This window comes from Cnephaeus nilssonii (genome assembly GCF_951640355.1).
Source record: "Cnephaeus nilssonii genome assembly, chromosome: 16".
NCBI lineage: Eukaryota > Metazoa > Chordata > Mammalia > Chiroptera > Vespertilionidae > Cnephaeus > Cnephaeus nilssonii.
The window spans coordinates 57,555,746-57,579,720 of NC_137087.1; the positions used below are offsets into that span (position 1 = coordinate 57,555,746).

The window sequence follows — 23,975 nt, forward strand, 5'->3', positions numbered from 1 at the left end:
CCTGCCCGGGGCCTTCCGGGGCACCTCCCCTCCCGACCCAGGTCTCCTCCTCTCCTTTCCGCCCCCCAATCCCTGTTCTCCGGTCCCCCGCCTCCGGGTCTGGCGCCCAGTGGCCACCCTGCACTGCGGGGAGGAAGTCCCGGCGGAGCGAGCAGGAAGCCGGGCGGGCGGGCCAAGCAGACGCGGGGCGCCGAAGGGACACCAGCAGGAGCGCCGCAGCGGCCGTCTCTCCCTGGCTCCACAGGGGGCATTTGGCGACTCCCGCGCCCTAGGCACCCTCCTGGGTTACGACGGGATGTGCCCCGGGCTCTGGGTTCCCTGTGCGCCCGGGGTGGCCCGCACCAGGTTAAGGGAGGGTGATCCAGTCTGCGAGTCTCAGTCGCGACCCTGCCGCCTGGATCGCCCGGAAACTGGGTTCCGTGCTACTCCACCGCGGCCGAGAGGCCGGAGGGCCCCGCGGCCAGTTCACAGTAGGAAGGAACATGGCGAGGGAGAGGGGCTTCCCAGCGCGCGCAACCGGCCGGCTCTGGGGAGTGGGGAGGTGGAGGCGCGGAGCGCACACGGACCCCTAACTGCGTCCTGCTCCCGCGCGCCTTCCGCCCAGTTCAAGCTCTCGACTTTCCCGAGCACTGGCGCTCGGAGCCCAGCCTGTAGCAGTGACCTTGCCCGGAACCCGGCCCGCCCCCTAAGCTGGGCTTGCTGAGCCTGACTGGGCAGCCGGTTGTCCTGACGACCCGGACGCCGCCCGCCGCCAGACCCCGCCCCTCCAAGCCCCGCACCAGGCCCCGCCCGGCCCCGCCCTGCGTCATGGCCGCCACCCCTGGCGCCTCCATGGACCCTAGGGCCACCTGGCTCTGCTCGTGCTCGCCCTCAGGCGACCGTGGGGCGCAGAGCTGTCCTCGAGGAGCCCGGGGCGGAGCCACAGAAGGCCACGCGGACCTCGCAGTGCCTCAACGCCCCCCAATTGTACAGGGTTGGAGAATGAGGCCCAAGGAGCGTCGGTCCAGCCTTAGGAGAGGTCCTAGCGCCGGTGTGGGAGGAGAGCAGAGGGACTCAGGTATCTGAGTCCGCCACCTCTCCATGGTCAGCCAACCCCTCCCTGTGACAGCTCAGCCCCCAGAGGGGCTTGACTGCTGTCTGCACCCACAGGCCTTTGCAGCTCCCCCCCTCCCACCTGGGTGGAGCTGACATTGGAGCAAAAAGGCCAGGGAACAGGGACCCCTGCTGGCACTGGGAAGGGAGACTGGCCAGAAGCTGGCCACCAGCTCAGCATAGGTACCCAAGGGCCTCCAGGTGCCTGCTGCACACTGTCCTTCCCGGACACTGGGGGCAGACAGCACCGTGGACCAGGGAGCCAGGGTTTGAGTCAGCCCCGGGCTGGTGGGGATATCACGGGTAGGGGTGTGATCACGGGTAGGGCTGTGTCAATGTGTGCACAGGGAAGCTGTGTGTGGATGGGGGGGTGTCAGGAAAGAGTACCCGGGAGGGGTGATGCTTGAGCAAGCAGACGTCCACCCAGAAGGAGAAGGGGCCCCACATGACAGGTTGGGCAGCTAGACACGGGGCTAAAGTGGGGGGTGCACCGAAGGGGACCCTCTGAATGGTACCCAGTGTTGTGAGGAATGGGGCTTCCTGGGTAACTCCCAGGTGTTCATGGAGGCGGTAGGTGCAACAGATACATTTGAAGACAGGCTGGAGGGGAGCCTGATGGGACAGTGGGTAAGTGTTGGGGGACACAGAGCTGAGAAGGGGGAGGGCAAGTGAGGGTGCCCCGCCTCAGCCCCATTTGTGTTGTGTACTTTTTAAGTGAACTTGGAAGCCATTTTACAAACCTGTCTCCACAAGGTAGAAACTTTAAAAGGGACAACAGGTGGATTTGAAGTTTAAAGGTGGCTGTTTGGGGCCCCACCTGGCAGACCCGCCCACCCACCTGCTCCCTACTAGCTCCCCACCCCACTCTTGTTTCAAGAAGGCGGTAGGAGCTTCCAGAGCCCCTGAAGAAAGTGCCGGTGTTTTTTTTTTTGCAGGAACCTGGTCAGCCCAGGGGTCCTGACCCCATACGCCCCTTCCTTTCTGACCCAGTGCTCCCTCCTCTAGTGTCCCCCTCGAGGGCCAGCCCTGTGCATGGCCGTGAGTGACAGTGTGCTGGTCCCTGGAAAGAACATTCCCAGAACCTAGAGCCATGGGTGGCTGCCCAATGGGACTAGGGAGGGGCTGCAGAGTGACCCCAGGCTGAGGGGAAACAGGACCAGGAGCCTCTCCCCAGGACTTTGGACTTCGCTCCTAAAGCCTTCACACCCTGCTGTGGGCACCATAGCCACCGCCAGGCCCACCTAGCACCTGGCCCTGGGCCTGGCCAGCCCCAAGCACTGGTTAGATGGGCAGGGTGGTGGCATGGAGGGGGACAGACGACCACCCAGAACCACCTCTGGTGCTGCGTTGGGTGACCATGAGCTAGCAGGAGGAGCAGCAGGAGTGCTTTAGGCAGGGGGTGACCTGTGTCCACCTCCCCTCAGGGTCCTGGCCTCTGTGCTGGTCCGTGGAGGGGCTCCAGGACTCACTGCACAGGAGCCTGGCCTCACTGGCCCTGACTCCTCTAGTATTTCAGGATACCTTCTCCAAGTCCCAGCTCTCATGGCCCACCTCCTCGGCCCTGCAGCCACGGGAGAGCCTGCTGAGCCCTGTCCAGCACTGTCCTTTCAACTGGTGCATAATTATGCCTTTGTTCTCTCTCATTCTGTCTCACTTATGAGATAAGACTCATGGGAACTCCCCATGGCTAGAATGAAAGCTGCCAGTCACCTGGCCAGGTGGCTGGTGTCTCCCACCCTGGTAGCCCCCCTCCCTCACATACCTGGGCCTGTTCCCACTTCCTCTTACTGGAGCTCGCCTGGGCTGGCCCAGTGGGCAGGCCATTTGCAACCCAACCAGGTGCTTCTGAGATGGAACCAAAGCTGCCTGGTCCAAGGGCCAGAGCCATGGGTCAGAGACCATGGATCTACCCAGAGCCAGTGCCCAGAGGCCACAGGTGTGAGGGCCAAGATGGGCCCTATTGCTTGGACCCAGGCCACCTCATAGCAGGTCTCATGCTGGGAGGGCGAGGACAAGATGAGGCCCTTGAGAACTAGGGCTTGATTAGCACCCATTACCATGTGTTAGCACCCATTCTAGGTCCAGGGCAGAGTGGGGTGCATGAGCCAACCAGGCTTCTCTCCCAGACATCACCATCATCACTATCACCACCACCACCACCATCATCACCATTATCATCACTTCACCATCACCACCACCATCACAGTTCTCCCCTGTAGCTGGTCCAGCAATGGGATCCTCAGACTTTGGGCCATGGTCAGGGCTGGGCTGCAGCAGCAAACATGTGCCACATCCCTGCGCAGCACCGGCCCACGGGCATTTCACCTGGGCCCGTGGAATTGCTCAAAGGCCCTGGTAGGTGGAGGTACCTCCTGGAAAGCTTTCCCACCCACCCCATAACCGGTGCCTTTCTGAGTCCCGTGAGTGGGGCGGTGCTCTGCGGTGGCCCTGAATCCCCATCAGGCCCAGATCCAAGAGTCCTGTGTTTGCAGGCATCTGAGCAAGAACATTTTTAGGGTGGGGCAGCTCTTTCCCAAATAATTGCTTTCGTTTCAAAACAGTTGATCTGTGGTCCTTATTCTGAGCCAGCTGGCTGCTTCTGAAGTCTGTTCTCTGGGACCAGGAACCCAAGTGCAGAGCACCCCAAGCTGTGGCGGGCCATTGAGAAATCCTGGGGGCAGAGTATATGTGTGACGCTCCCCTCCAAAGGCTCCCAGGCCCGTCCAGGTCCTCATCTGACCTGGTCTGCAGGCAGCGCTGATGCCCTATTGTGGGCGAGAGGAGAAACCTCCCCACGTCGATTGAAACTGCTTGGCCAGAAACTGAGCTCTCTCATCAGAGTCAGAGAACCCGCAGAGTCTGGGCGTGTGGGCCAGGACGCCCGCCCCGGCCCTGCATGGCCTTGGCAGCAGCGGTGTGCCCCAGGCGCCACCTGCAGGAGAAGGTGGGTCACAGCACTGAGGCTGAGGGAATGGTGCTCCTTTACCGCCTAAGCCTGAGGAAGGTCTGGAAGCTTCCATTCTGCACGTTCATAGCCAGGAGCTCCCTGCAGAGGGACCACCTGGAAGGGCATGTGGGGGCGCCCTCGGGCCCCCTAAGTGGCTTGTCACTTAGCATGGGTAACCGAGGGAGGTGGCGAGGACACCGTGAAGTCCTTGTCCGTGCACAGGACGGGGAAGGAGGGGAAAGGAGGGGCTGGGGAGAGTGGAGGAGTTGACATTTATACCTGTCTGACGAGGAGAGAAGGTAAAGGGACTGTCACTACTAATAGGATGAAAAATACGCAAAACTTGAGGCCAACAGGACAAAAATGGAATCGCCGCAACTTGAACCAACCAGCAAAACCAACCCACAAATCTGAAGCCGGAGTAAAATCGGGCCTGTGTGCCACCGCGGGCGCTACCACTGAGTGTTTCTCCAGCTTTTCCTTTTTAGTCATCTAACAGTGTTTGACTTTCATCTGTACCGTTTCTAGGATTCTTGGAGCAAAGTGATTTTTAAAATAAGTGACATGACTGGAGTTGGACTCCTGGGAGGGACAGACAGGTGGGGAGCCCAGAGAGCAGGGGGCTGAGGAAGGCCTCCCGCTGAGCTGGGGCCCAGGCCTCCTTCCCCAATGCAGTGAGCTCAGAGCAAAACCCTGGGGCAGACGGAATCGATTAGCCTGCGGGAGAAAACGCAGCTGATCGGAGGGGAGGCCTGGGCAGCCTTGGGGGGGGGGGGGGGGGGGGGCAGGGGTATGCCCTGCTGGATTTCAATCTCCTGCAGGGTGAGGGGTCCGCCACCGGCAAGGGTGAAGGTCAAAGGAGACCCCTGCTGGCGGGAGGAGGGCCTCGTGGCAGTGGCTTCTACCTGGCAGGATGGGGTGAGCCGGTCCCCCCCCCCCCCGCCCCCGCCGCCCATGGAAATAACTACCCTTGTTACCGTCGCTAGAAATGAAAGCGTGTGGCTGGTTTACAGTACTCTTTTCCTTTTAATGCAGCTGAAACCTTTCACAGCCTCACGAAAAGCAAGGCAGATCCAAAGCAATAGGCTGCGGGCACCACGAGCCGAGGGGGATGCCGACCCCGAGACCCCAGCGTGCGAGGGCCCGGAGGAAGACAGCCCCGGCCGAGCCCACTCCCGGCTGGCGGCGTTCCCGTCATCGCACATAAGACGCTGTCATTGGGATTTGCAATCATTTTCAGATGCTTAGTATTTCGTGTTGGAAAACATATTCTGAGGCTGTAACGCCGGCAGGCACAGTGGATGGCTCGCAGGGAGGGCCGGGCCCCCGTGGCTCTTGCTCATTTTCATGACTCCGTCCAGCAGCTTTCTGGCCTTTAGGGGAGGGAGGGGGACAAAGTTAGCCAGGTGGGCAGGACGGGGTCAGCCAGTCTCTGTTCAGACACACTGTCCCGTGCAGGGGCAGGTGCTGCTGTCCCTTGGGCCCCGGACCCAGGTCCCCAGAGGCCCCGGTGTCCACACGCAGCTGTCTGCATAACTGCCAGTCAAGGAAGGGACAAGGGAGGACCCACTCTCCTGCTCACGTCACCACAGCTGACACCGTCCCGACTGCGATCCCACCTGAGACTCACACCTGCCCCGGGAGGTGGGGCCGAGACTCAGACATGGGAACAGGACCCAGCGTGCTGAGGTGGAGGGAATCCCCGGGCCTGGAAGGAAGTGTGGGCTCTGCTCCGAATGCCCTGTCCCCCGCCCATCTGTTGGGCCAGAAGGAGGTGACATGGAGAATGAGGCAGGTGGCCCTTGGGTGGCAAGTGGCCAGCATCAAGGAGCAGGCCCTTTCCTGCCTCTGCCCAGAAAAGCTGGCCACTGTGTCTGCAGTGCCAGGACCTCCCTGTCCCCAAGGAGGGCATGTCTTTGCCCCCTTGCCCTCTCCCTGGGCATAGCCTGGACCTCCATCTGCAGGCCCATCGCGATGGATAAAGTGACACTCGGGGTTTACGTCCCTCATGACCAGCAGACGTTATTTGCTGCTTTTCCCCTGGTTAACATTTTCTTTCCTAAAACGATTGTGTTCTTTGTGGAATTAAAAACATTTACTTTGCTTTCTACATACCTGTCACTGTGACCCCACACAGACACTGGGCGTGTCGGCCTGTGGCCTGGCTGCGGCCCAGGCCCCCTCCTTAGCGGAAGCCCTCACGGCCCCACCCAGCTCTGCCCCCACAGACAGGTCCCTGCCCCGTTTCCGCTGATAAAGGAGAAGCTGCTGCCAGGGCCCGTGAGGCGGCACATCGCACCTGAGGGCTCACACGTGGCCAAAACAGTTTCTCCTCCTTCGACCGAGTCATTCTGGGACCTTCGCCCGCTGTAAGGCCCGTGAAATGCCTCCCCACCCACATTTCAGTGAACACGTGCTCTGAGAAGGCACAGCAAGTTCCCTTCCATCCTATATAATAAAAGGCTAACATGCAAATTGTCCCCTCGACTGGGAGTTCGACCAGGGGGCGGGGCTGGCCGGACCCCACCTGTGCACAAATTCGTGCACCGGGCCTCTAGTTTTTAGTAAAACCATTTGTTTTTAAATAAAGCCGACAACTACTTACCACCTCCAGGTCCTCCGTGGCCTTCCTCATCTCATTGAACGGTGCCATGCCTCCAAACGTTTTCCTCCGCTCCTGCATTTGCCGGACGTGCTGCCGCAGCTTCCCCTCCAGGCCCCGCTCCTGGAAGGCCCTGCAGAGCCCAGGCCCGGCTTCAGACTGGGAGAAGGAGCCTTCCTTCCCCCCCAGACCAAAGCAGAGCCTAGGGCTTGCACTAACCCCCCCGCCCCGGCCCCGTGAGGGTGAGGCGGTGAAGGGGATGATGAGCCACCGGAGGCCACCGGCCCCTCCCTCCCGGCGCCAGCTCACAGCCAGGCCTGGGCGACTCTCCCCACCCTTCCCCTCGGTTCCAAGCTGCTGGGACACACACTGTATTTTAAAACCTTCAAGTTAAGATGTTGCACATTTAGGGCCCTGCACATCGTGCCAGTGACAAAGAGCGTGTCTGTTTTCACGTCAGATCCACAGTCGTAATAAATCAATCAGAGAAACATTGAATTAAATGAGGATTTTAAACATATTTGCTCTGTCAGCATCCGGGTTCACACCCTTTGATTTCTAACAAAGACGCGCAGAGAGGCAGAAAGAGGCCTGGGACTCCAGGGGGAGGCACGGGCTGCCGTGGGGAGGCGCAGTGGGGGCTGAGAAGGGAGAACGTGGGGACCTAAAGAAATGCTGGGGCGCAGCTGCTGCTCCAAGTGGGGAGGGGTCCCTAAGGGATGCGCGGACACTGGGAGGGAGGTGACAAGCCCAGCGGTCCCTGAGGGCGGGACCCATCCTTCCCGCTGTCGGTGCTACGTGAGCCCCCAGATGCCTGGACCTCTGCCCACGAGATGCTGGTGGGAACCAGGACCTCTGAACGGGGGTGGGAGGGAGCATCACCCCCCAGAACCAACCTCGGCTCGTTACTTGCTTGCGGTGACTTCTCTTTGGGTTGCCCCCCTCTCCCAGGCGGAGTCGCCGGCTTTTTCTCGTCGTCGAGCAGATCTGTGGCAAAGGGAAGCTTGGGTGCCTCCTAGGAAAACAAGGTGTTCTCAGGAGCCCACGGAGACACTGCTGTGGGCACAGACACTCGTCCATGAGGCCGACCAGTGGCCGTCAGAGAGCAGCGGTCCCTGCACTGCGGTCAGCACCGGGCCTCGGCCGGGGTGAAGGGCCAGGAGGCACAGAGCAGGGGGACACCCACTGGACATGGCCGTGGCCGTGCTTGTCAATCACTAGGTTTCAAACGGAAACGTAACGGACAGAGAGGCAGAAAGCCTGTGTTGTCGGTGGCTGGTTGGAGCGCCCCTGCCCTGGCCCTGCTGCACACCTGCCCGTGCTCTGTCCCAGGCAGGCGGGCGTCCCGAAACGCCCCCGGGATGTGGCCCTGCGCCATTGTTGGCTTCAGCGGACAACATGCTGGATCGGTGTGTGTGTTTGGTTTTTTTCGCTAATAGCGCTGTCCCGTCAGCAGGTCCGTGGTGGAGTGGGTGTGAGTACTTGGAGCGGGAGGGACACGTGGGGAGTCGCATTCTCTCTACAGCTTTCTTGTCCCTCAAAGTTTGCCTGTCAGAGTGGCCGCCCCACCGTGAGGTGGACAGCAAACAGGGCGCCTTCCCCCAGAATGGGGGCGCAGAGGCGACCTTGCCCTGTGGGGTGCCGACAGGGGACATGCCTTAAACAAAAGAACTGAAGGAACATCGTGCCAAGTTCAAATGCGCACGTGCCTGACCGCTCGCGGGAGATAAGCAAGCCGGCACGTCCAGGCCGCGGCTGCCCTGTCCATCCGGGCTCAGACCCCAAATGTGACATGGGAGCCGGCGGCCCCAGCCTTGAAAACAGAGGGCCTGAGGCCGCTCAACCGCCGCTTCTTGGCTTCTGAGGTGACTGGCCTCCCTGAAGCTGAGGGGACCACAGACAAGGAGACCCAGCAAGGCACCTGTGGGCACACGCGGCTCCCGACGGTGCAGAGCGCAGACCGCAGGTTCACCGAGCACCAGCCCAGCCCCACCCCCGTGCTGGGGCCTGCGGGCCTCAGTCTTCACCTGAGAAAGGGGGACGTTTGCAGCACCCGCACATCCCAGGCCTGAACAGGAGGAGCGGGAGCACAGGGCACTCAGCCGTGCAAGCGGCTGGCAGCGCCCGACGGCCGCTCTCAGGTCTCAGCGCAGCCCCACCGCCCGCCAGCACCGCCTACCAGCGTCCGTCTTGGAGGCCGGAGTTTGCCGAGTTCCCTCTTCCTCTTCCTCATCGTCTGGGCTTGCTCTCGCCACTCCAGCAGGACCCTCCTGTCTCTGGAGGAAAGGCACCATCGTGTCAGTCGGTCCTGGGGACGGGCAGCTGCACAACTTACAAGGACTCTCCTGTCATTTTTAAAGCTCCGCACAAAAGCCCTTCACTTCCGGTCCATCCGTCCAGAGGGCAGACACTAGATCGCCTCCTGCCCCTGGCCGGCACAGCATTGGGGGCGGCTTCTGAAATGCACCCCGGGCAGAGCTGGGCACAGCCGAACTGTCCCAGGGGCAAGCCAGGCCCTCCTCAAGCCCCTGCCAGGTGAGGCATCAGAGGGCCAGGCCGGGGCTGTGGCATCGAGGCCTGCAGGCGCTCACAGTCACCGTAAGATGTGAAAGAGCCGCTGATGAGTCAGCTTCCTCTTAGACACGCGAGTTCCACGTTAGAGAGTGAGCGCGTGTTTTTCCCAGGCCCCTCCCTGTGACGGGGCCACGCCCTCGCCAGGCTTTGGCAGGACGGGCTCCACACGGCAAGGGGTTGCCCGCTGCACCCTGACCTCCCTGCAGTCACGCCCAAGGGGAGTCACTGCCCACAGCTCAGAGACGGCTGGGCTGTGCTTGTGGCTTTGGAGATGAGATGGGACCCATGGGAAGCCTCGCCTGGCCCAGGTCTCCATCGGCCCGTGTGAACTACTTCCTGGGTCTCCCGTAGCTTCCGGTGGTCAGCACACCTCCCCAGACCCCCCAAATCTGGCCTCTGGTCTCCCCTCTCAGCAGATGGCCCCCTGGCCTCTTGCCCCTGCCTGTGTCATGGGCTCTTCGGTCCTCATGGCTCCCAGGCTCCGCCCACTGCCCCCTGTGAGGTCCCGCACGGTGCCTGGTGCTGCCTGGGGATTTAGGTGGCGGTGGGACCAGGTACCTCCTTCCCGGGCTCCCCCTGGGGCGTGGTGCTGGTCCTCCTGGCAGCCGTGCTTTCCCGTCAGAGCCTGGGAAGGGCCGGGTGCCCCCCTCTGCACCCCTGCAGCGGCCTCCCCACTAGATCGCCTCCTGCCCCTGCCTGGGTGGCTCCCCAGCTGAGCCACACTCCCTGGTCCTCCCCTCGGCAGTCCGGTGTGGAGCTGTGACTTTGTGACCTCAGGTGCTACCCTCCAGAAGATGGGGTCCATCCTCGTCTCCACCACTTCTTGGTGAACTGGATGGAAGGGACCCCTCCTTCAGAGGCACCAGGTAAAGTCCTGAGGAGCCTCATGTCCTAAGAAAACCAGGTCCACCAGGAGTCTAAGCCACAGGCCAGGCCTCCCGCACTGTCCCCATGGGGGCCACAGAACGAAGCCTCAGGCCCCAGGCAGAGAAACCAAGAAGAGAGCTTGCACTTGCCCTTGGTGCTTGAGACCTGCCTCTCACAGAGCATGCGGGGTCCCGGGCACCCCGAGTGCCGGTGCCCCCGTGCCTCTTCCCTGCCCTGTGCATCGCCGTCATGGGCAGAACCAGAGGGGACAGTGGCTGGGGGAGGGAGGGACTCCCATGAAAACAAGGGACAGGAGAGCTTCCCCAAGGAGCCTAAGGGAGGTGCCCGAGGCTGGAACTGGAGTTTTAGGAACTAGAATCGGGGAACAGGCGAAGCGGGGCAGGAGGGGTGGGACCCGCCTAGACGCAGAGCAGGGAGGTGCCGGGGGGCAGCACAGTGTGTGGGGGCAGGCGCCCTCGGTGGTCAGGGGCAGCCTGTGACAGTGGCTCTAGAAGGCTCCTCTCGCGGGGACACAGATGGCTTGCTCTGCAGAACTGCCCGCCAAGCCGCCGTGCTCGGTCCTCGCCTGGCCCTGAGGTGGACGGCAGGCGGCCCCGCCCCTGCAGCCTGGACTCCAGCCGAGGGACACTTTGGGGGACTCTAGGAGGTGGCTGTCCACAGCTGTGGCTGATGACCAGCGTGATCCCAGGAGCAGTCCAGACCACACCCCGAGTCTGAGCCTCTGTCATCCCGGCACCAGGGGGCAGCCCCGGGCAGGGGCCTCATGTGCCCTGACCAGTTCTGAGGGTCCACCGTCCCCCACCTTTCCCTGAAGGAAAAGAAACCGACTAGACAGCAGGCCTGGCGGCGGGAGGACAGCCGTGCACCCTCAGAACTGGGTCCGTGAAAAGCCCGCATCCGTCAGGGCCGGAGAGAAGACACACTCACGGGATGGGTTCAGGAGGGTTTATTCACACCGGGTACTCACGGGGGAGGGCAGGCAGGTCCCGGGGCAGTGCGGGGACAGTGGGCTAGCCGCCAGGCTCCAGGACGAGGGAAGGCGTGACTGCCGGGTGGAACCCAGGAGTGAGAAGCATGGGGTGGCCTCTGTGGGGGACCTGCCCAGGCCCAGGTGGCATTCACAGGGAGTGGCAGGTGGAATAAAGGTACTGCCCTCCCACTCCCCCTTCTCTCCGACCTCCTTGCTGGGACCTCCCGCCCCCCCCCACCCCCGGTCCCACCCCACTGACCAAATCCAACCAGGAGGTGAGGGGTCCTGGGTGCTGTGGACGAGGCCCATGCTGGCCGGCCTCCCAGGGCCCAGAGCACGGGGAAGGCGGTCGGTCAGCAGAGCTGGACAGAGGGCACGGTGAGCACCCCTGTGAGCACAGGGGTGGCCGCGGCAGCAGCAGACCCGCGAGGCAAGGGTGAGAGTGAACGGACAAGCGTGTTACTTTTAAATATCGTTCTTTAGAAAAGACCTGTCAGCCAGGTGAGTGAAAGGAGAGGAGGGCGGATTAAGGAAGAATAAGAAATCGGAGGTAAGTAAGTATAAGAAAGAAGGCAGGCGGCTTGAGGCGGCGGGTGGGGACGGACGTGCAGGGAGAACCTGCCCGGAGACGGCCTGCACTCGGGAAGCCGCACCCAGCTTCCAAACGGGGAGAAACGGCCCGTTCATCAGGAGTCGCCCCGGGCCTGCCTGGGCCCCACGGAGCCCAGCCTCACCTCCTGCGCTGCTCCATCAGCGCCTGCTTCTCCCGCAGCTCCCTGAAGGCCGAGGCCCGCCGCTCCTCCAGCTGCTCTGCTCCTGTCGCCGCCGGGTACGCTAGCGCCAGGCTAGGCAGGGCGTACTTGAAGGAGGGTGGCTTCCTTCTGGAATTACACAAGGTTTTAGCCAACTACCTAACAAAACCTTATGATGAGGTAGAAAACACACAATGTAAGAGCAGGGCTTCGGGGCCAGCTGCACCCTGGGCCTGAGCGGAAGGTGCTGCCCTCCCCTCCCACCCCCCAAGCCGCCAGGTCACCCCCGGGCTGTGGGCTCTGAACTGGCCTCCCCTGAGCAACCTGGATGTGAATGGAAGGAGGGCGGAGGAGGTTTCTAAACAGCAGGCTTGGAGCCGTCCTGCCCGCGAGTGGGTGGCTCAGGACGGAGACAGTCGCGAGGTGAGTCCAGGCCGGGCTGCCACGGAGCCTACACTACGTGCTTCCCCCACCTCCGCGGCTGCCATCGGTTAGTAACACCTCAACAGTTTTTATTCTGAAAATGTTCAGACCCACAGGACAGGTGGAAGGACAGTGCAATGAACAGCAACACCTTTCCTGGAGACTGAAGATTTTCAATGTTTTCAATATTCCAACCCCAGCCTTCTCACACACCGTACACAGACCCACACACACACCATGCACACACAACACACATCACACACACAATGCATGCGCAACACACATCACACAGCATGCACACACATCACACATACCCATATAACACATCACATATATCACGCACATGTAACACATATTACATACCTCATGCACATGCAACACTCACCATACACCATGAATACACAACACCCATTGTGCACATGCAATACACACACAATATACAGATGAGCACATACCATGCACAGACATACCACACACACACGCGCCAGACATATAACACACACATACACACACACACTCACACACACAGGATTTGGGCTTTTCTCTTGTGTAACCACCTACTTGGAGCCCATGTTGGGGTGACTTTAACCCAAAGCCAGGTTGGTCCTGCTGCCTAACTAGTGAGGGCGGTGCAGACACACACACATCCCTCGTGTTTTAAAAGATAGCTGCAAAGTCGTTTTTCCACTTGGAAAAGACCTGACGACACACCTTGGCTTAGGAGTCGTACCTGAGGGCGTGTCTGGGGTTGGGGCGCGCTTCGTCCCGGCTGCGCAGCACGGCCCGGAGGTTCGGCGGCAGCTCCATGGCGAGGAGCTGGTTCTGCAGCACCTCCGCCTGCTCCTTCTCCACGATCTCCTGCCGCAGCTTCCAGAAGCGCCGGATCTCCTCCTCGCTCGGCCAGTCTTCCCAGGAATCGGCGGATTTCCGGAGGTCACTCAGGTCCAGTTTCTCCACAGGTGGGAACCGGGCCTCCATTTCTTTCAACCTGGTCCCCTTCGGCCCCTGAGAATTGGCGGTGTGTCCCTTGGGTGCACATTCTTCGGGGAAGGCCAGCAGGGGGTATGGCAGCTGGCTGAGGCTCATCGCTAGTAAAACAAAACCCCGAGTCAGGTGCCTGCGCTGCAGCCCTGGGCCGAGCCTCAAGCAGCCCCCAGGCAGCTCCCTGCGCCCAGGCTCGCACAGTCCCTGCAAACCCGTGTAAGTGAAGGTACTCCCCATGCACACCCTTTGGGTTCTTAATTTCTAATCAACGTTTAGCCATGTGCCTGCTGCTTTTGTCTGGCGATGCTTTTGTTGACTTTCAGACACTCTGATCTCTAGCCCTAGGTGAATTATTTGGGAGCAAATTGGCCTGAAATGTATTCATCCTGTGACTCTGCCGGGTCCCGCATGAGGTGTTGGAGCCACGGTGTCCCACAGACCCACGTCACCTGGCTGCGTGAGGCCTCCATTCCCACGGGCACAGACACTCGGACAGGCTGGGCTTTTCTCTTGTGTAACCACAGCCTTCCCAGGCCTGTAGACTCACAATTTAAATAGCTCTGACCACTGTAAGCTACTTCCTGTGAGAAGTGAATTCATTTTCAGCTTTTCAAGTCTAATCTAGTTAGCTATTTTATATATATGCTAGAGGCCCAGTGCATGGATTCATGCACGGGTGGGGTCCCTCAGCCTGGCCTGTGCCCTCTCGCAATCCAGGACCCCTCGGGGGATGTAGTAGTGCCGAACTGATAGGTGGCCAGAGAAGAGCCCCAGCCGGGACGGGCGCAGCTCTAGCCGTGAGCCCGGCTTCTGACTGAGCGGCACTCCTCCTGTGGGAACACAATGACCACCAGGGGGCAGCTCCTGCATTGAATGTCTGCCCCCTGGTGGTCAGTGCATGTCATAGTGACCGGTCACCAGTTGTTCAGTTGTAAAGGTTGCTTAGGCTTTTATAGATGATATAGATATAGATATAGATATAGATATAGATATAGATAGAGATAGAGATAGAGATAGAGATAGAGATAGATGATATAGAGATAGATGATATAGATATAGATATAGATAGAGATAGAGATAGATGATATAGAGATAGAGATAGAGATAGAGATAGAGATAGATATATAGATATAGATATATATAGATATAGAGATAGATATAGAGATAGAGAAAGAGAGAGAAGAAGGGAGAGGGATAAAGAGAGAGAAACATTGATGAGACAGGAACATCATCCATCAGCTGCATCCTGCACACCCCACACTGGAGATCAAGCCCACAACCTGGGCCCGTGAGCACGGAGCCAGGGAAAGATGGGGCTCTGCTATCAGCGAGGAGACCGTGTGTGAGCCAGGTGCTGGGAGCGTCCAGCAGGGACACGTGAGGCTCCCGTGTTCCTTGGGACATGATTAAAGAGAGGAGGTGCCCTGGGCCCAGATTTTAAAAAGCACTCGCTTCCGTTTTGATGCAGTTTGTCCCAATAATTGTCCCACGAACCTTGAGAAGCTGGGTCTTGGCGGGAGGGGAGCTTGGTGGCAGAGCCTTGCAGGAATCTCAGGATGGCGGCTGGGCCCTTCTGCACGATGACCCGAGGCGGGAACTCGAGAGGGCAGTGCCGCAGGTTCAGCGCTCTCAGCGTCGTCACGTTCCCTGGCAGAGAGGAAGAACCACCAGCATGTTACACACCCGCCTGTGCAATGGAGACAGGAGATGACAGCTACTTCTGCACATTAGGAGAAAGAGGCCCTGTTGAGAATTCTGGGTAAAATTATATGACAGATGTCTAAGATTTGTTTAAAAAAAAACAACACAAAACCCTGCAGGGGGGACAGATTCCATAGATTAAGACCAGTCTGATTACAAAATTAAATAAATCAAGTAAAATAAAATAAACAGAAGCAGAAGAGCAGCCCTCTAGTAAAAATCACCAAAAACTGCTATAATATCCAAAATGCCTATCTTCAAAAACGACAAGGCATGCAAAGAAAACCAAAAACGACAAGGCATGCAAAGAAAAGCAAAATGTGACTTATACTCAGGAAACAAGAAGCCAAGAGAAAGGGTCTCTGAGCAGGCTCCGATGCTGGATTTAGCATACAAAAACTTCAAAGCAGCTGTTATAAACATGTTCAAAGAAATGAAAAAAAACATACTTAAATAATTCAAGGAAAGTATAGTAACACGTCTCAACAAATACAGAATGTCAATAAAAATAGAATTATTAAATAACCAAATAGCAGTTTTAGACTTAAAAATTACAAAGACTGAAATTAAAAATTCACTAGACTCAAAATGACAAAAACATATACAAGAGGACAAAAGAAACAAGTCAACTTAAAGATGGATAAATAATAAGTGTGCAAGCTGAGGTCCGAGAGAAAAAAGATTAAAACAACAACAACAGAACTCAGAGACACATAGAACATCAAGAATGCTAATATGCATGTAATAACAGTCGTGGAAGGAGCAAAAGAGAGGATCAGAAGAAAAAAAATCTGAGCAAACCATGGCCAACGTAACTCTAATTTGATGATAAACATTAATCTATATATCGAAGATGCTTAACAAATCCCAAGTAATATAAACCACAAGCATTCACACCGAGAAACATCACAAACTACTGAAAGACAAAGAGATGACCTTGGAAACAGCCTGAGAAAGACAACTCGGCACCTACAAGGGAACAGCAACAATAAGACCAAGAGCGGAATTCCTGGCGAAAGCAGTGGTGGCCTGAGCACAGGGGAGCAGATGTCCACAGTGCTGTCAATCAAGGGCTCTGGGTCTGGCAAACTCTCCTTCAAAAATGCAGATGAAGATATTCCAAAACGGATGCAGGTGGAAATAGATCATCTGAATCAATCTATAACAATTAAGGAAATGAATTAGTAATTTAAAATCCCCCCCCACACACACACACACATGCACATAAAATCTCAAGTCTAGTTGCAAACCACTGAACTGAATGGATGAGTTTAACAGCAGTCTAGACTCACCAGAAGATCTAGGACTCAAGGCAGGTCAATCCTATATAATAAAAGGCAAATATGCAAATTGTCCCCTCGACCAGGAGTTTGAACCAGGGGGTGGGGCCGGCCAACCGCCCACATCCCCCCCCCCCCCCCCCCGCCAGCCCGGCCCTATTCGCCCCAATCAGGGCAGGCCAGCCAGATCCCACCTGTGCACAAATTCGTGCACCGGGCCTCTAGTGGAAAACAATAGAAAATGGAACACAGAGAGAGAAAAAAGAATTGGGGGGAGAGAGAGCATTCAAGGCATGTGGGACAGAATCAAAATCTAAACCTGTGTAACTGGAGTCCCAGGAAGAGAGGAAATGAGAACGAGAAAGAAGCAACACTCCAGTTAAAAGGCAGAGACCATCAGACTGGACAGAAGAGTAGCACCCAACCACACCTGCCTGCGGCTGACAACGCAGAGGCTGAAGTCAAAGCTGGGATGGCGCACGCACGCACGCACGCAGACGGTGGCCAGCAGGAGGCTGAAGTCGAGTGCCAATGAGCACGGGAACACACGTGTGAAAACCACAGGGCTAGCACTCCACACAAACCGGGGCACCAAAAGTAACAAGGAAATGGGAAAATCCTAAATTTTTGTTCAACCAAGAACATCGTATCAACATATAAAGAAGCAGAAGTTGATGGATCTGAAAGGAAAGGTCTCATCGCTCCTCACACTAGGCTGCGAGTCCCTCTTTAGGTGTGGAAACCACGCAGGAGCGCTGAGGCTCCTGGGAGCCCGAGGACAGAGGCGGAGGGGCCTCCCCTCGGGGCCATGCCTGGCGTCCACTGCAGGTTGCAGCAACCTCACTAGGCTGCATTTTAAAACCACCTTCTACTGGGCTGTTTGAGTACTTACCCAGCTGCACAGGCAACACTTTGATAGGATTTCTTTCTAAAAGCAAAGTTTTCAAATACCTTTAAAACAAAACAGAACATATATCATTTAAAAAGCAGAAAGTCAAGTAACCGTCCCTTCATTTGTCTTCTCTTTAAGGCGGCAACGCCGCAGACCCACAGCGTGACCACAGGCCCGGTCAACTGTCCCGGCATCGGGGCCGAGCGCTCGCCCACCACCGCTGACCTCGGGGCCAGGCCAAGCGTGGCTGGGGGACTGTCCTGTGCCGGCAGGGTGTTTATAGCAGCATCTAGGCCTGTCCCCACCAGATGCCAGTAGACCACCCCCTGCCCCGTGACAACCACAGAACCTGCAGACATGGCCAGTTGTGCGCGGAGGGGGGCAAATTCTCCTGGCTGAGAACCAGTGCCCGGGCGGCGGGTGGCCCGTGACACATGCACCACACGGGGGGCCTGAGGTGTCTGGTGATGCACCCCAGCATTTCCAGGTGCTCTGTGCGAATGTTTTCCACGGTCGAGAGCGTCGGGAGACGCGTGCTGCACGGCGTGGCTGCCCTGCTTAGGGATGGTGGTTCACACACTCGTGGCCGGAGAAGCCCCAAAGCAAGGACACCTGGTTTCGGGGCATTTTCTCCCCGTATCTGACGCCTGTTAGCATGACTTGCAAAATTTAGCACCAAAGAGACCACAGGGGCTGACCATTTTCTGTTTACCTCCCGGGGAGCGCTGCTACCTGGGCCGCTTTGGGCATTAGCCCCTTTTATCTGCTGACACGCAGCCGCCACGGGGGTCAGCGTCCGGGGCTTCCCGAGATGCCTCCACAGAACCGCCGCGGCAAAGGGACGTTCTTGTTGTTGGCTGGTTTGGGGACATACAACCTGGCAGCCACCGACCGACCTGAAAGGGGGTCGGGCCTGTTTCCACCCTATATGATAACACATTGGAATATCCGGTGCTCACTTTAAATGACACCCCGTGCTGACCCGTCGCTTCCTTTCACAGACTTCCCCCTGGACACAGGCGTCTACGGGAACCCAGCCGCTCGTAGGGGCACCCGGGCTGAGGCCACGCCTCACGCGTCCGCGCTGGCCGCGAGCTCACGCCGCCGACCCTGAAGGGGCCCGTTCGCTCTGGATCGTTTTCATCAGGCTGCGTGGGAAGTTTAAGGCTCTCAATACGCGCACCATCACTTAGAAGTTACAATGAGCGTGTTTCGGGTCTTCCGCAGGCCGCTCTGATTTTAATGATGCAGCGGGTTACCCATCACATGCACAGTTATGTCTTAAGCAACAGTCAGCCCCTGGCTTTGACTGGAAAAAGCAAAGATGCCGACATTTGAGAACTGTGTGCTTATCTTCGAAGAAAGAATAGTGTGTACGGGAAAGCACTTCCTTTTTACCTTTTGAGTAGCAATTACTCTCCGCACAATTTATGGACAAAGAGCACTAGATTATCCTAAACCCAGAAGAGGACCGTGTGAAGAACAGCGCCTCCCCAGGCCGCCTCCGAGGACCGGGGAGGCCACTCGGGTCAGCTGTGAGGGGGGAGGAGGTAGCAGCCCAGATAGCACTCGGCCCGTCACACAGCCAGCTGCAGACCAGGCTCGGTAATGCGCCTGCCCGGCCGGCTCTATGCAGCCAGGGACACGACTCCCCGCAGGTGATCTGCTCCACAGACACCCCCCCCCCCGACCCCATGGGCTCCAGGAAGAGGGGTCCTGGCTCTGCCCCCATCCTGATGGAGATGCCAGCTCATCATGGCATTCGCTGCTTCCTCGAGGAGCCTGCGAAGGCACCAAGGATCGGAGACATTTTCTTTTACAGGTGACAGAAGACTCACTTGTTTGTTTGTTTGTTTGTTTTGAAATCCTCACCAGAGGATATTTTCCCACTGATTTTTTTAGAGAGTGGAAGAGAGAGGGAGAGACAGAGAGAAATATCGATGTGAGAGAAACACATCAATTGGTTGCCGCCAGGGCCCAGGCCGGGGAGGAGCCTGCAACCCAGGTACTTGTCCTTGACCAGAATCGAACCTGGGACCCTTTGGTCCGCAGGCGGATGCTCTATCCACTGAGCCAAACCGGCTAGGGCAATACTCACTTCTTAAAAATTGCTTTTAAAAATGGTGAGCAACAGCCGGGCGAGTGAAGGGCCTGCTGCAGGCCCGTGCCCCGCTGTTTCAGTGGCCGCCTGGCTTCTGTGCACAGTTACTCGTGTCAGAACTGGGGGTGGCCCTTGCACACCACTCTTCCTCCCACGCCCACATGCAACCTGAGCCCCACCAGCTCTCAAGCCCAGCGCAGCTCTGCAGTGTCCAGCCTTGCCTGGGCACCGCCTCGCGCATGCCTCTTACGTGGCCTCTTACGTGGCCTCGCTGCTGCCACTCTCGCCCCTCCGAACAGTGATCTGAAAGCCAAGTCAAATTCCACCCCAATCCACTCAAACCCTTTCAAAATGAAATCCCAAACAGCAGCTGTGGCCTATGAGCCCGGCCGGCCACACTGGCCTCCCTGCGTCCCTCACGTCTCCCAGCACTCGCCCACCCCAGGGCCTTGGCGTGTGCTTCCTCTGCCCAGATGCACCGACGCAGGAGGAGGGCCTGAAGTGTTCCTCAGAAGGGCTCAAGGGGTAAGAAGCACTGGGGGGAGGATGGGGTACAGGAGTCAAAGGGGCCAAGAGGGGAGGGGACCTCCTGGTGAGCATGGCTCCCGGAGGCCACGCTGAGGGCGCCGGCTGACGGCCAGCTGCTGGGGAGGGCCCAGGTGAGGAACAGAGGGACACCTGGCATTTGTCCTGGAAGTGGGGGTGCTGGGAACCTCTGGAGTCGGAGCAGGAGAGCACACATTCACTCCTCCAAAACGGGGAGAATGCCTCGTTCTTCGCCAGGAACCAGCCCTGATACACATGGTTGTCTTTCCGACCCTTCGGGCAGCTTCACACAACGGGTCAGAGACGGACCCCGACATACATTACAAACCCCACACGGCCGGCCCAACAAAGGCACTGGCACCCTCGGCTACTAAGTGTCCTGCGTGACAACAACAGTCACATGAATTTGTACACGCAGCCTTCGCGCCTCCTGGCCGGCCTCAACAATACCGTTAAATGATTCTGTTCTGAAGGCAAAATTCAACCAGGAGGAGCTGAGCAGCCGCAGAGCAAGCTCTCGGGCATGCGAGAGGGAGGGGGACTCTGAGGCGGGAGCAGGAGCCGACTTGCCTGTGAGAGCCAATCCCGGAAGGAAGCGCCTGGATCCTGTTGTGCCGCAGGTCCAGCCAGGTGAGGTTGGGCAGCAGCTGAAAGAAGTCTCGCGGGATTGTGCAGAGCTCATTTCTCTGAAGATGCAATTGCTTCCCAGGAAAGAAAAGACCACGTTTGGTCAACCAACTGAATTTTATTTTTATTTTTATTTTATTTTATTTTAATATATTTTATTGATTTTTTTACAGAGAGGAAGGGAGAGGGATAGAGAGTTAGAAACATCAATGAGAGAGAAACGTCGATCAGTTGCCTCCTGCACACCTCCTACTGGGGATGTGCCCGCAACCAAGGTACATGCCCTTGACCAGAATCGAACCTGGGGCCTTTCAGTCCGCAGGCCGATGCTCTATCCACTGAGCCAAACCGGTTAGGGCCGACCAACTGAATTTTAAAACATGATACAGCCCAGAAGCTACATTTCCGAAGAGCTACTAGGCACCACAATCCCACATATCAAGTCAGAAGGGAAATCGTACTCTTGTACCTTAAGTTTAAACAGAAGACACGAGACTCAACATGAGAATCGTCAGGACCCGTGCGACACTATGGGAGCCGAGAGCGTGTCCTGACCTGAGGACACCCCCATGGGCACAGGCCACTTCCGAAACACCCTTTAACACCACACTCACTCCCAGTGTTTATACTCCTCTTCTCCCTCCTGGGCCCACGGCAACTCTGCCCAGTGAGGGAACGGCCCCGTCTGGTCACAGGGACGCAGCCAAAGGAAATAACTGAAGGACACACACACTGAGCGGTCTGCCGTGGGTTAACCCTGATCGGCAGCCACACGAGAACCCCAGAGCCATCACTGCGGGATTCCCAGTGAAATCAAGTCACCATCACAAAGCGCAGAGCACAGGACCTATTAGCTGTGTGCCTTTGAACAAGTTCCCAAACCTCTCTGGGCTCCAGAGTGCTCACCTGTAAAACAGGTCACGTGGCCCACCTCCCAGGGCACACTAGGTGGGCAGTGCTTGGCACACAGCAGTGCCAGGTCAGCCTCGGCCATTGTGACTACGTTGCTGGGCTCCGACGGAACCTTATTCTGGAAGTCACAGGTGATGACACAAGCTAGATCCCAAGCAGGCAGGGACTCACCTGGCGAAGGCACTAGGCCAGTGGTCGGCAAACTCATTAGTCCACAGAGCCAAATATCAACAGGACAACGACTGACATTTCTTTTGAGAGCCAAATTTTTTAAACTTAAACTTCTTCTAACGCCACTTCTTCAAAGTAGACTCGCCCAGGCCGTGGTATTTTGTGGAAGAGCCACACTCAAGGGGCCAAAGAGCCGCGTGTGGCTCGCGGCGAGCCGCGGTTTGCCGGCCACTGCACTAGGCATACGGTAAAATCAGCAAAGCGTGGGTGAGAAAGGTTTTCCCTGTTTCAATGTTGATTGGGTTTTTAGGGCTTCTGTGCTTTAAATGAGAGACTGAGACCCAGCTGGCATGGCTCAGTGGTTGAGCATCGACCCATGAACCAGAAGGTCCCAGTTCGATTCCAGGTCAGGGCACATGCCCAGGTTACGGGCTCAATCCCCAGTGTGGGGCGTGCAGGAGGCAGCTGATCAATGGTTCTCTCTCATCGCTGATGTTTCTATCTCCCTCTCCCTCTCTCTTCCTCTCTCATTAATACAAATATATTAAATTAGGGACCGAAGGTGCTTTCAGTAGCGGTGTCTACCACGAGCTTTTTGGTGCCCAAGACTTTCTTGAGGAGAGAGGACATCAGAATTGGACCCTCTGCGGTATTCCCATTGGCTGGTCCCCATGCCTGAGCTTCTCATTTGTCTTGAACAGCACACGAAGCCCCGCGTTAACCCTCCTCTATCTCATTCTAGAATCTCTCTCCTTCAGGGAAGCCGACAAGTAAAAGCCTGAGGTGAGCTGTTTATGTCTACACCGGTCCGTGCACAATACCCCGAGACACGCCCCACTTACTTTAAGGGTGGGAATTTTAAGGACGTCTCCTAAATGTTGAAGACCACTTTGACTCAAGTCTAGAATTGGTGAGGAAGAAAACATGGCCCCCGGGACACTCTTAGGAATGTCTTTGGAGGGGGCGGCAGGCGGGCTCCCAGCCTGAGCAGCGTCGCTCTCCGGGTCAGCAGTCCCAGGGCCGGTTCCCTCCATCTGTCAGCTGGGAGGAAGCAGTGCTCGGGGCCACCGCTCATCCTCCTGGGTCACCTGGAGCGGGCGGGGACACAACCACGATGAGGAACGGGCCACGTTCCCAGGCGGGACGGGCTAGCGGCCTGGCAGACCCGCGATGATCTCACCTGCTTACAAACACTCGCTTTTAATAAGCAATAGCATCACCTTGACTTTTAAATTTAAAATAAATCCCCGGGGTGCAAGAAGGTTCAGATGAAAACGTTCTGCTCCTCACTCTGAACCACGGAGTTCTGAGATACAACTTTCAACTCCAAAACGCAGAACAGAAATGGCTATTTCAGGGAGGAACGTTCCAACGTCTGTCAACCAATGCATTCCTTCCATAAAACGGGGTGAAGGAACTGCCCACAGGTGCTACCCCCTCCTCCCAAAACCGCCCGCCATCCCTGCCCCTGGGCCTTTCTCTGGTTAGTCCTGTTCTGCGTAGGCCTTCAACCTCCTATAAACCTCCCAACAGGGAAAATGTCTGAAAACCAGAGCGAAACACCAGGACCTAACCATGAGCAGGTGGGCTCCAGGTGCCCAGCGCGCCTGCCTCGGTTTCCCTGTCGGGCCTGAGGGTCCTCGCTTGGGGGCGCAGCCTGTACTGGGCACCGCCTTCCATCAGCTGCCCGCCCACCCTGGGGCCCCAGGAGCTCAGAGCTCCCCTCACTCACACACACCCCTTCTTCCCCTACCTCACCTGGGCACCCCCTTCCCCCTCCCTGCGGCGCCCCCCTCCCGCCTCACCTGTGGCGGTCCCCCCACTAGCAGGCTGGCGCGCCTAGGGCGCAGGGGGGTGCAGCCCAACAATGGAGGCCGCCAGGCACACGCGGTCGCCATGGAGACACGGGCCGCTAGAGGAGGGGCGGGACCCCGCAGGCGCCCAGCCTCGGGGAGGGTGGGTGCGCGTGCGCGTGCGCGCGGGGCAGGGGCCGGCAGCAGCGCTCATTCGGGTCCCCCGCGCTGGCCCGCCGCCCGCGACCTCCTCTGCCAGGCGGTCCGTGACCCCGACACCCAGAGAGAGGTGGTTGGGCCTCCGGACACCGGGCGCCGCACCAAAGCCAGAGGCATGGTGCGCGCAGAGCACCACCGCGAGGTGGCAGCAGCGAGCTGGGCTTGAGGACGTGGCCCCTGAGGACAGCCGCCTAAACGCGCGGGAAAGGCCGCTTTTCAGGCCAACCGCCCTGCGTCCGGAGACCCGGGTCCTCTAGGGTCACAGGGGTCCATCACAGAGGCAGCGGGCACACGACACCTGGCCTGCAGCTCCATCCATGGGTGCAGGGCGTGGTAGGCAGGGGAAGTTGGAGGTAAACTGAGGACGGGTGGCTTGCTGCAAGCTGGACGTCCTGAGCTCTAGCCAGAACCCCACGGTGGATGGGCCACGGGTGTCCTGCAGACGTGGCACCGTTCCCCCTGAACAAGGGGCACCATTCCTCGCCCAGGAGCTGGAGAAGC

At 58.1% G+C, this 23,975-nt stretch overlaps 1 protein-coding gene across 1 annotated transcript; it reads right to left on the reverse strand.

Moving 5' to 3' along the window:
- Positions 1–5,250: 5,250 nt before the first annotated feature.
- LRRC27 (leucine rich repeat containing 27) lies at positions 5,251–23,340 on the reverse strand. Its single transcript, XM_079793279.1, has 11 exons — positions 23,268–23,340; positions 22,305–22,550; positions 20,323–20,453; positions 17,106–17,164; positions 14,727–14,879; positions 12,979–13,336; positions 11,808–11,954; positions 8,821–8,917; positions 7,538–7,656; positions 6,645–6,774; positions 5,251–5,412 (listed from the first exon to the last, which is right to left on the reverse strand). Exons 2-11 carry the CDS (start codon positions 22,494–22,496, stop codon positions 5,284–5,286), a joined length of 1,515 nt encoding a protein of 504 aa, XP_079649405.1. The 5' UTR covers positions 22,497–22,550; positions 23,268–23,340; the 3' UTR covers positions 5,251–5,283.
- Positions 23,341–23,975: the final 635 nt, after the last annotated feature.